This window comes from Notolepis coatsorum (assembly GCF_963971535.1).
Source record: "Notolepis coatsorum genome assembly, chromosome: 19".
Taxonomy (NCBI): Eukaryota; Metazoa; Chordata; class Actinopteri; order Aulopiformes; family Paralepididae; genus Notolepis; species Notolepis coatsorum.
This window is the reverse complement of record NC_140183.1, coordinates 62,926,035-62,938,532: the sequence shown is the minus strand read 5'-3', so window position 1 is coordinate 62,938,532 and position 12,498 is coordinate 62,926,035. Positions and strand designations below refer to the sequence as shown.

The 12,498-nt window shown below is 44.9% G+C and overlaps 1 protein-coding gene across 1 annotated transcript in view; it reads right to left on the bottom strand.

Moving 5' to 3' along the window:
- msh5 (mutS homolog 5) overlaps positions 1-12,498 on the bottom strand; it is an 84,774-nt gene that overhangs the window by 52,036 nt on the left and 20,240 nt on the right. Inside the window, exon 14 of the mRNA XM_084335662.1 lies at positions 5,701-5,810. Coding sequence (XP_084191788.1) covers positions 5,701-5,810 — 110 coding nt within the window. The remainder of the gene's footprint in view (positions 1-5,700; positions 5,811-12,498) is intronic.

Genomic DNA, 12,498 nt, shown 5'->3' with positions numbered 1-12,498 from the left:
TGTTGGTTTGCACATAGGTTGCGTGCCTTTGAGCCAGGGTCGTAACAGTTGGGCGCTTGTCCGGGATATTTTACCCCTAGAAATTTGTTTGGTGGTTTTTTTTTGTGTTACACAGGGTGTCATGGTGTTATGGTTTGGGTGGTGTTCGTTACACATTATGTAACGTGGGGGCTTGAGCCGTTTCATCAAACAGGTGAGTATGCCTTATTTGTTTGTAATTTGATGTGACTACTTATGCTGTTAAAATATATAGTTTAGTGGGCACCACATGTAGATAGGGACATTATTTTCTGGTTGTTGGTTAGCTTCCTGTGCACCACATACTCCTGGGGCAGTCAGGGAAGGGATTAGCACCATCTACTTGTCTGGTACCATACCATGTACTGGGCGGGTGGATGGTCATATATGATCTTTGGCTGGTAGCAGGTGTGGTTGAAGATGGTTAGGTCTACAGGGCATTAGCTTAAGGGTAGGTAGATTAGGGGGCCAGAAAACACAGGTAGTGTGGTAGGGCCTGATTTAGTGTTTCTTAGGGTAGACATGTGGTGGGCCGATTGTGACTGCAGTTTAGATGTAGAAGCATAAGTAGTCATATCAGGTTAGAAGGGCCACCTGTTTGAATTTGTTTGTTGTATTTGTTTTGTTTGTTTTGAGTGTTTGGTTAGCATACCGGTTAGCACCTGACACCCTGCGTGTATGACACGTCTATTTATTTCAGTTGGTGGTTGTTTTTTATTTTATTTTTTTTGCAAATTAGAAAGGTGCGCTCGGTAGGGCACACATTTCCACCGCGTCCCTTTATGGTTGTTATTATTGGCATTAGCGTTCTTCAGTGGTTCTTCAGTGGTTCTTCATGGTTCTTTAGTGGTTCTTCGTGGTTCGTTAGTGGTTCTTCGTGACTGTGAAGTAAAGTGAGTAGCTTGTGGTGACTGGTACAGTAACGATGGCTTCCATCAAGGACTTTGTTGATCACCCGTCTCATGATATGTTGGGGAAGTTTTCCAAAGAACAACTTCTAGAACTTGCTGTACACTACAGGGTAGAGCTTACTGCAAGTGAGAAACGTTTGAAGCCAACTGCCTTGAGTGCTTTAAGGGTGTTACTCATTAGAGAGCAGGTGCTTGAGGAGAGGGTGGAGGAGCCTTGGTCTGACGCGTCTCCGCTATTACCTGGTGCAGAGGGTGAGTGGAGGATTAGGGAGTTGGAGTTTAAGGAAAGGCAGCTAGAGCACGAGCGTGAGGAGAGGAGAGAGGAGCGTGAGCTTAAGGAGAGAGAGAGGAGAGAGGAGCGTGAGCTTAAAGAGAGGAAAGAGGAGCGGGAGCTTAAGGAGAGACAAATGTTGCTGGAGGAGAGACAAATGTTGCTGGTGCACGAGCGTGCGCAGAAGGAGCTTGAGTTTAAGCATGCTGCCTTACAGGCGGGTGCTCTGCATTCAGAGTCACGTGCCGGGTTTGATGTAGGCAGGAATATTAGGATGGTGCCTCCATTTTTTGAGAAAGACGTGGAAAGATATTTTCCCCTTTTTGAACGGGTGGCAACCACATTGAAGTGGCCTGATACTGCTGCTGCTGCAATGTGTTTTAGTTGGTAGGGCACAAGAAGCCTATACTGCTCTGTCCCTTGAACAAAGCGCTGATTATGAGCTTGTTAAAGCTTCCATATTGAGGGCTTATGAGTTGGTCCCCGAGGCCTATCGTCAGCGTTTTAGAGGTTATCGCAGGTCGGAGGGACAGTCTTATGTTGAATTTGGAAGGGAGAAGGAGAACCTGTTTGACAGGTGGTGCACTTCTCGGAAGGCAGAGTCAAGAGAGCAGCTTAGGCAGTTGATTCTCCTAGAGGAATTTAAAAGATGTGTTCCTGATACCGTTGCCACACATCTAAATGAGCGTAAAGTATCGAAGATAGGCGACGCCGCTGTCTTCGCTGATGAGTTTGTGTTGACACACAAGTCCGTGTTTTTGGAGGACTACCGTGTTGAGTCCGGGGATAGGCGTCCTGTACAGGGGGGCCGTTTCCCAAAACCTGTGTCTGCTGGTCAGTTAACTTCACCTCCTAGGCGGGGTGGTTCTGCTGGTGCATTCCCAGAAGGGATTATCTGTTTCTACTGTAAAGAACCTGGTCATATCGTTGCTGGGTGCCCGGTGCTTGAGCAGAAAAATGTCAGAACCGTGGCTCTGGTAGAAACCATATGCAGAACGCCTATGCCAACGTTAGATGGTGATGGGGGAAGTATCAAACGTGTGGACAAAGAGCTCGAGGGTTCCTCAAGGTTTATGATGGATGGATTTGTTTCCCTGACTAATGCACTAGAGTCCAAACAGGCTATAACAATTTGGAGAGATACCGGTGCTTTTCAGTCCCTCATTCTGGAGGGGGTTTTGCCGTTTTCAGAAAACTCTTCTTTGCATTCCGGTGTCGTTGTTCGGGGCTTTGGGGGTGGATTTGTGGATGCACCTTTGCATGAGGTCACGCTCAATTCTCCCTTAGTATCAGGCAATGTTGTTGTGGGGGTATGTTCTCACATTCCCATAAAGGGGGTGTCCTTCATTCTAGGGAATGATTTGGCTGGTGACAAAGTGTTGGCTACTCCGGTTGTAACTCCCATTCCTGTGGTTTCTGAGGTCCCTAATGAGCTGGCACAGAAACATCCAGAAGTGTTCCCTGTGTGTGCTGTGGCATGGGAAATGTCAAAGGACAAAAGTGATGTTGTTGATACTTCGACTTGGGACATTACACTTAGTGACACATTCTTTGTTGAATTAAAATGTGTACCTGGTGAGAATTTTGGAAAGCACACTGTGGATGTACCTCTGCATAATGATTCTCTTGATTGTGGCTTTGTGTTAGGCCCGGTGGTGAAACCAGAGTTGACATGCATGCCGGAGAAGCATGTGGCAGGAGATGATATGGCAGTGCAGTGTCTCAAGGTCTTCCCAGCCTGTACGGTGGCTGAGGCCACGAACGAATTGGAGGATGAGTGTGGGAAGGATGCTATGAGAGGTGCTGTTGTTTCATGTGACACCGTTCTAGTTGGAGAGGCTACTAAGCCTGACTTAGGCTGCCAGCCTTCCCACAGTAGCTCTATTGTCCCTAATGTTTCACTTGTGGGCAGGGATGGTCCCAGTATGTCAGTTGATGATTCTGACATTGATCCACATGTCCACACTGATTCTCTGCCATGCACTAGGTGTGATGGTCAACCTAGTTACCTGTGTCCTGTGGAGCAGGAGCCGCCTTCGCGACCTGGTCTGTTGAGTGGCAGCCATTTTGATTTTGATCAGGACAATGTTATTTTGGGTGACGCCATTTTAGATGGTGTTCCAGACGTTTTTGTGACTGTCGTACTGCCATGTTCCAGGGACGGTGGGGCTGTACCTGAGGCGGTACATCCTACTCTGGATGTTCACGGTTTGCAGTATCCTGAACTGCCAGTGCCAGGTGGGATGGATATGGGCGCGGTGGTGGTATCAGTGATCTATGGTTTTTGTTTTGCTGTGTTCTGTTCTGTTGAGCGCAGTGAGATTAGTTCTCAGATTGATTTTGGTTTGCAGTCTATTTTTGACAGGTCGGTATCGGTGGAGGGGCCTGTTGAAAGGGAGCATACAACACGGTTGGTGGTCGTGTTCGACAGGGGCCGACCCGCTATCGCTGTTGTGGTAGTGGCCCTGACAATTAATGGGTCACAGTTGTTTTTGTTTATGGGTTGTTGTGTGGTGGTTGCCTCTGGGGCAACCAGTTTGGTGTGGGAGGTGTTATGTACCAGGCGCCTGATCACTCCTGTGTCACTGTGCATGCAGGTTGAGGGCTGCCAATTAGCTAATTAGTGCTGATTGGTTACCTGCTGGGAGCTTTAAAACCAGCCCTGGTAACACACATGCAGTGTCTGTGCTTAGAGGAAGAGCTGTCACGTTCTTCCAGTCCTTGTCCTTTGGTTTACACTAATAGTTCCTTGATATAGTAGCATTTTGAGTTAGAGCACGGGTTTTGGTGTTGGTTTGCACATAGGTTGCGTGCCTTTGAGCCAGGGTCGTAACATAGGCGCACACAAGACTTGTTATGGAATATTAATGCAGTCTATTTCCACCGATTAGCTTTAGTTCTTATTTATTTATCCACTGTCATTTCAGTGTTGGTGTATAGGCTATATAGTGTATTTCAATATAAGTTTAATTGATTAATGATATATTCGAAGGAATGCAGGTTTATAGCTATATCAACCCCCTCCAATGTACAGTAAATGACCAAGTATGGTTTTGTCAATATTCCAATGTACAGTTTTGCTTGTACAGTGTAAGTCTATCCCCCACCCACCCCTCCTACCCAACCTCCTCCAACAGTTTCTACGTAAAATGTACTCTCTTTTCTGGACTCTTTTTGTATCACAAACAGTACTGTATTTGCAAATCTGGTATGTCATAAATGTATAGATGTAGCAGTACTGTCTATCTGTGTCATATATGTTATGATGAATTGAAAATGGGGGACCCTGATGTAAACAAGACGAAATTCTTTCTCTGGTCTGCATCCCCTTATGTAATTGAGCTGTACTGTACTGTACCCATTCTGCAATCTGTTAATAAAGTTTTCAATCAATCAATCAATCAAACAAAGGTCTGTCCCATTGTATACCAATCAATGGGATACATTGCATGTTGACCTGCATTCTTTCAAATGTATATAATTAATCATTAAAACAGATGTGTAACAAATAAGAAATACAAATTCCACAGAAGGCATTATTATTATTTTCAATCATTTCACAATAATTGCATAATTGTGTTTGAATATCTGAGTAATTATTTGTCCAAAATAGCTGGTTCAGATATGGTTAATCCAGCTGCCCTGTGATCAGATGAATCCATATTATTTATTTTTCCGACATCAAATGCGTAATTTCTTATCGTACAAATATTGTCATATTTATTTTAATTATGATTAAGTAATTAATTCCAAGGAGGCCTGTAGCGTTGACGTGAAGGAATCACTATGAGAACACAGTCTGTCAAGTTATAATAACATTTTAAATTAGTCAATCAATCATGAGATTTGATCGTGGGCTGAGAGCATATTTAAGTGTGCTCCTCAGCACTCTTAAATATGCTCTCAGCCACGATCAAATAAGATCTCAGGAAAGTTTGGGGACTCCCACTCCCAGCCCTAATATGTCTTAAATGGGCCGAAATCTGGCTAAGACGAAATATTTTGTCGTAACTTCGTTCGGGAATGAGACCCAATGTGTTGTACATTCATAAAGACAAAAGAGGTTGAGTGCTAATAAATAAATGTCACAACGGACGTAGGTGTATGGTTTTTCATCTCAAGGGTCCAGCCGTTTGAGCCACAATGTTGGAACAAACTTCCCACCAGTTAGGACAGCCGAAACACTACCAATCTTTCGCCGTCGACTAAAAACACACTTCTTCAATCAATCTGAAAGAAATTATTAAAAAAAAACACTAACCTTCTTACTGTCCTCTACTATCATGCACTCTTCCTAATACTAATGTCTCTACTACTATGCACTCAACACTGCAGCACTCAAGTTTGAACACTCTGATGAACATTGTTACTCAGCTGAAAGAGTTTTTAACCCTTCCTGCTGACTTGTCGTACATAACTTGTAAGTCGCTTTGGATAAAAGCATCAGCTAAATGACTAAATGTAAATGTAAATGTCATGGGTGTGTGTACGGGATCAGACCAGCGGGATGTAGAGCACGGAGCAGATGGGGATACGGGCGTCCAGGTGCTGTAGCTCTTTCCTCGCCACGTCCGCCAGGAAGTCCGATAGACCCTGCATCGTCCTCTTCTCTGAGGATTGCAGAGAGAACACCACTCAGTTCACCACTTAAGATAAGATAAGATAAGATCTTCCTTTATTGATCCCCTTGGGGAAATTCAGGCATCATAGCAGCATGGGGGGGAGGGGGGGGGGGGTACAGGTAGTAAAAACAACACAGGCAGTGTAAACAATTTGGTCAATTTGGTCAATATAATTTACTATCTGACTAGCTGAAGAAAATATTCACATTATTCAGTGTCACATAAGGTGCAGTATGCATAAGGTAGTGTTATAATTTACTATCTACTGAGTATACATTATTCACAGTATCACAGTATCCACTGAAATATACATTATTCACAGTATCACAGTATCACAGTATCCACATAAGGTGCAGTAAGCCTAAGGTAGTGTAGGTTGTCCTCCTTGGGTTCCTATAAGGGTGCGGTTACACCTTTCGTTTCATTTTCGTATCATTGTCATATGCGTTTTGCCGCGACGTCGTGCGCCTCGAGTCACACTTTCGTTTTTTTCCGTTTTTGTCACCCGAGCACACTGATGTAGTACACTGCCAAAGCAGTAGGTGGCAGTAGGTGGCAAACATGAAGGCAATTTCAACCAATCAGAACTTGAATGTGCCAATACACTTCCTGGAAGCTCCAGCAAAGAAATGTCAATAAGGCAGGCGCCTATGCCGCGCCACCATCTTGCCTATTTACTCAATGCAGCAATTCTTTTTCAGCAAAGCCTAATAAAAGTGTAATAAACAAAACGGATACATTCACTGTGTGTTCTGCCTGTCATTTGTTGATGAAACAAAACTAACATCAACACAAGTGACCACCAAGAGCGGATAGTTTAGTCTAAAAAACGATCGGTAGCATTGTTAGCTGCATGCTAACGTCAATGGAATTTGCCATTATAACAGTATAGCATTGTGGCTAGAAGCTAACGTTAGCTCACGCTACTTAGCCAGCACCAAACTGATGATATCGGGAGCTATCAGTGGTTAGATAACATTAGAGACAACGCTGTGTGTATTAAACAAAGGTGAATAGATGACTGGGCCATTTTGTTTAATGCTTGTTAAGTTGAAAGAGGAGCTTTGAGCTAACAGGGTTTGATAGCTAACACTAGCTCATGTTAGCCAGTGGCAGTGCCAATCGGTAATGCTAGCAGAATGAATGGATGTAAACTTTCTTTAACATATTGCATATGGGTACAATACAATACGGCTCAATACAAACAATTGTTAAGGGAATGCAGACTGTTGTAGCTTGGACTGGGGTCCTTATAACAATAACTTGACAACACATAGTAGCTGCAGCTATTTGGTTTGGGACAGCTCTCTGTCACCGGAAGGGCACGCAGATGGTATCTACTGCGCATGGGCGTTTTCGCAACAACGGCTCATGCAGACTACACGCTGTTGTCTGCGCGTTTTTTAGCGTTTCTCCAAAACGCAAACACAATTTTGCGTTTCAGCCGTATCCACAAAAAAACGCCAAAAAACGCATTTCTGTGTAATAGGGACATGAAACGTATTCAAAAGCGTATAAAAAAACGCCACAAATACACTAGTCTAACCATGGCCTAAGTCCCAGGTCAATGTCTGGTACAGTAGCAGTCGCTGCCCCCTGTTGTGGAGCCTGGAGGCTGCTAGTCGCTGCCCACTGTTGTGGAGCCTGATGGCCGCTGGTATGAAGGACTGTCCGAGGCGGTTAGTTGAGTGTCGGGGGGGAATGAGTCTGTGGCTGAACGAGCTTCTCATCTTGACTAGCTCGTCGTAGAGGGGGTGGTAGGGGTTCTCCATGATGGCAGCCAGCTTCCTTATCATCCCCCTCTCTGCCATCACCTCAAGTCTAGGTAGCTCGACTCCCACCACGGAGCTAGCCTTCCTCACCAGCTTGTTGAGCTTGTTGGTGTCCCTTGAGTTGATGTAGCCTCCCCAGCATGCCACAGCATAGAAGAGGATGCTGGCCACTACAGACTGGTAAAAAGACTGCAGCAGTCTGTTGCACACATTGAAGGACCTGAGTCTCCTCAGGAAGAACAGCCTGGTCTGTCCCTTCCTGTAGAGGGCCTCTGTGTTATCCGACCAGTCCAGTTTATTGTTCAGGTGTACCCCAAGGAACTTATATGAGTCCACCATCTCCACATCCACCCCTCGGATGGAGATGGGAATCGGGGGGGGCCTCTTCTTGCCCCTTCGGAAGTCCACCACCAGCTCCTTGGTCTTACTGGTGTTGAGTTGGAGGTGGTTGCTGTCGCTCCACCCCACGAAGCTCTCCACCAGGGCTCTGTACTCCTCCTCATCATCGTCGGTGATGTAGCTTACGATGGAGGAGTCGTCTGAGAACTTCTGCAGGTGGCACCCGCTTGAGTTGCGGCAGAAGTCTGAGGTGTAGAGGGTGAAGAGGAAGGGTGACAGCACAGTTCCTTGGGGGGCGCCGGTGTTGCTCACCAGTACGTCAGACTGACTGTCCTTTAGTCTGACGTACTGCGGCCTCTCAGTGAGGTAGTCCTTGATCCAGGCCACCAAGCCTGGATTTTTTGGTTTGTGTGTTTAAAAGGGACACTGCAACATTTTGGGAAATACTCTTATTTGCCATCGTCGCCAGATGAGAAGATTTCCCATCTGTGTGTCAGTTTTTGAGTTGTCGGAAGTTGTATTTCTTCACATTTGACAAAGATAAGCTAGCTGCTCCCTACTGCTTCCACTCCTTGTGCTAAGCTAGGCTAGCATGTGCCTAGAACTCTCTCTCTCTCCAGTATGTGGCATACTGAGCTACCAGTATACCAACTCAACCAGTATGTGGCATACTGACTGAGCTACCAGTATACCCACTCAACCAGTATGTGGCATACTGAGCTACCAGTATACCCACTCAACCAGTATGTGGCATACTGACTGAGCTACCAGTATACCCACTCAACCAGTATGTGGCATACTGAGCTATACCCACTCAACCATAATTTAAAGGTCCCGTGTCTTATAAATGGCCTTTTCCAGTGTTTAGCATTGTTTTCTAGCAATGTGGGGTTGTATCAATGGGGTCTGTGTCTCTAATTCTCATTTTGGCTCATCAGTCCAGTCTCCAGTTTACGAGATCCTCCCTCACTGAACTAAGCCATTCTGATTTTACTGTTTTGCTGACGTGAATAAGGCACTGGTTGTAGTCACCGCCCACAATCAACAATTCGCTCAACAACAGAGCGAGTGGAAATACTGACACTTCCTCAAATGGGGTGACGTGGCACGGGAGAGAGCAGAGAGCAAGCGAGCGAGAGAGAGAGGGACACGGAGCATTTACACACACACTCCCGACCGCACGCGTGGGGAAACACACACACGCAGTCGGGAGCACTCGCATATCACTGTCAACCTGCTGCAAAATATCATTGCGCACGCTCCCACGCACGCGCCCGTATTCCGATCCGTGCAATAATATTTACAGGGGTATATATTGTAATTTGAAACAAGTTACCAATGCATTGTCCCGTGGGATTATGCCCCCCTGCGGCAAAATTAATTAGTATCCCCCTCAATCTCTCTATGTCTCTCTCTGTCTGCCAGTGCAGACTGTGGGTGACTGTCACTCAAAGCGCTTATGGGCGGAGCCCAGCCCAAAACAGCTTGAGGAAAAATGCTGCTTTAGAGCAGGGGTTCTCAACCTTTCTGCTGCCAAGGCACCCCTGTGTTCAATCAAATATTCCAGGGCACCCCTACATACGATAAAGACTTTCCCGGTCCTGTCTTTTTTGCTACAATGATGATACAATGACTCTTTATTTGCCGTGCTGTCGTTGAGATGTTTTGTTGTTTGTTTGTCTTTGTTGCTTGTTGGTGAATCTGCAAATATGAATTGCCCCACGCGGGATCAATAAAGTTGTCTGAATCTGATGACAAAAGTTTTTTTTTTAAATACAGAAAAGGATCACTAAAGTGCTATCTGTTGCAGCTGCACTGTTCTCCATAAAAATAGCATATTTGGATAGGTTTGACAATTTCTCAAAAACAGAAAATCATGTATTTTTTTTAAATACAGAAAAGGATCACCAAGTTACCATTTCTCAAAAAATATAAATAAATACAGAAAATAAGCACTTGTTCACTCAGTGGACATTTCTAGCTCAATGCGAGGTCCGCTGCTGCTGGCTAATAATACGGTCAATACGTGGGGAGATCTTTGACAAGGCAACACGCATGTCATCATCAAGGCTCAACTTGGCCCTATATTTTGTTTTCAGAGCTGTCATGGATGAAAAGCCAGCTTCACACAGATATGTGGGGCTGAATGGTATCAACACCTTAACTGCAGCATCATGAGATACTTGGTACTCAGCACCACACTCTGAAACTAGCTCTCCAGGTGGTATCAGATGAGATTTCAATGAGTTCTTCCAAGAGTTTGGATGGAGATGTGTCAGGAAGCTTTGTCTCAATGTTGTCTGTAAAGTTTTTTTTTATCCAGAGTAACTTGGTGATACTTTTCTGTGTTTTATTAAATAATGATTTTCAGATTTTTAGAAATGGTCAAACTTATCCAAATATGGTATTTTCATGGAAAACAGTGCAGCTGCAACAGATAGCACTTTAGGGATACATTTCTGTAATCCAAAAAGAATTTGGATTCACTATAAAGTGCCTGTTCACTATAAAGTGCCACGTTTTGATATATTGAGCTTTAAACTTTAAGTAAATTTTTTGGAACACGCAACCTAAAACACCTTCCTCTCCCAAACCGTTCCTGCAATTGTTTTGTGTTGCATGATGATCATGGATACATTTATTATGTATTGTATTTTTTATGTTTAAAGGATAACTTTTTTAAATTAGCTTATTTAACATCTTCCCTGGAGTTAGACAAGAAGATGCATACCTTTTTTGTCTCTGTGCGTGCATTTGAGCTTTGGGAATAGACGCTCCGTTAGCATAGCTTAGCTTCATCACTGGAAGTGGGGGAGACAGTAGCCTTACAGTGCCTTACAGTGTATTGCAAGGTCTGACATTGACCAAACTTGATATGCATGACCTTGGTGGGCTCTAGGTCACTCCTGAAAAGGGGGTCAATGTCAGACCTTGCAATCAAAAGTTAGGGGCGCACTGAAATTATGGCAAGGGTTATTAGCCCCCTAACTTTGATTGCAAAGTCTGACATTGACCCCCTTTTCAGGAGTTGACCTAGAGCCCACCAAGGTCATGCATATCAAGTTTGGTCAATGTCAGACCTTGCAATACACTGTAAGGCACTGTAAGGCTACTGTCTCCCCCACTTCCAGTGATGAAGCTAAGCTATGCTAACGGAGCGTCTATTCCCAAGCTAAAATGCACGCACAGAGACAAAAAAGGTATGCATCTTCTTGTCTAACTCCAGGGAAGATGTTAAATAAGCTAATTTAAAAAAAAAGTGGAGTTATCCTTTAAATATCAACATAATCTGTCTGTCCACCCTCAGTATATTTACTATCAATATAATATAGTAGTCTGACTTCATCATCTTTTCAAACGCACACACATAGAGGGAGAATGCACCCCCCCCCCCCCCCCCCCCCCAGTCATCCTTCCAACTAAGTCCCCACCCTGCTGTTCTCTGTCGCTCTGAACAGGGCTTTTAGCTTGTTGTTAGCTTATGGTAACGGGACATTAATTCCGGTCTTAAACACAACGTGGTCATAAAGGAATGGCAAGGATTGCAAAGCATGTTATATGCATTTGACCCGTTGCGGAATAAAACAGCAGGGATTTGTTTTGGGTCGCAAAAACACTACCCTTGCAGCTGCTGTGTTTCAATGTCCGCGTTCCAGATCCAGACGCTACTACTGCTGAGCTGAGAGACGCTACTGCTCAGCCTGCTGTGTGGAGATGCATCCTATTGGCTGTGTGCTGGAGCGGATATGAGTCACGACACCACGGATTTTCAAAATAAGAGTATCATAATGACCTTAATGTTGCTAGCTTTCGGAGCCTAGTTATTATAGCTGGAGCTGCGCGTGGGCATAAATGAGACCCGCTATAGGATTTTCAAAATAAGACTGTTGTCATTCTATATTTTTAAAGAACATTGCCAGGCATCTCGCGGAACCCCTGACAGCTCTCCGCGGAACCCCTGTGTGCCGCGGAACCCCTGTTGAGAACCGCTGCTTTAGAGTACTTGATTAGAAATACAAAAAAACTTTACAGATGTGTTCCATAGACTCACAGAAATTGTGTAAAGTTGCCCAAATAGTGAAAGGAATAGCAAGACATGGGACCTTTAAACTTCACACACATAATGACTTCACCTGCAACATAAGTGATTTTTTTTTATCCACTTTTTCTCCTTATTTAAAATGTTTCTTCCATCCCAATTTCGTATCGCCAATTTTTTCCCCTTCAATTCTCCCCTCCCCTATCTTGAATGTTGCTAGACTATGCCTCCCACTGGTCGGGTGTAGTGAGGATAGAAGCCTTGCATCACGTGTCCCCTCCGGTACACGAGGAGGCAGCCTGTCGCATCTTTTCACCAGACGGCGCAGTCTCTCAGTGGCGAGGAGTAACGCGTGGGAGGCTCACGCTGCCCCCGATACTTCCTGACTCTGCTGTACAGGCGTCACCCAACCGACCTGTAGGAGTCGCTGTCCACAACGTCCAATCCCCACCCATCGACTTTCCACCCGCTACCTCTGCCAATTGAGATAGTATGACGACTGGCCCAAGCCGCAGGCAATGCTGAC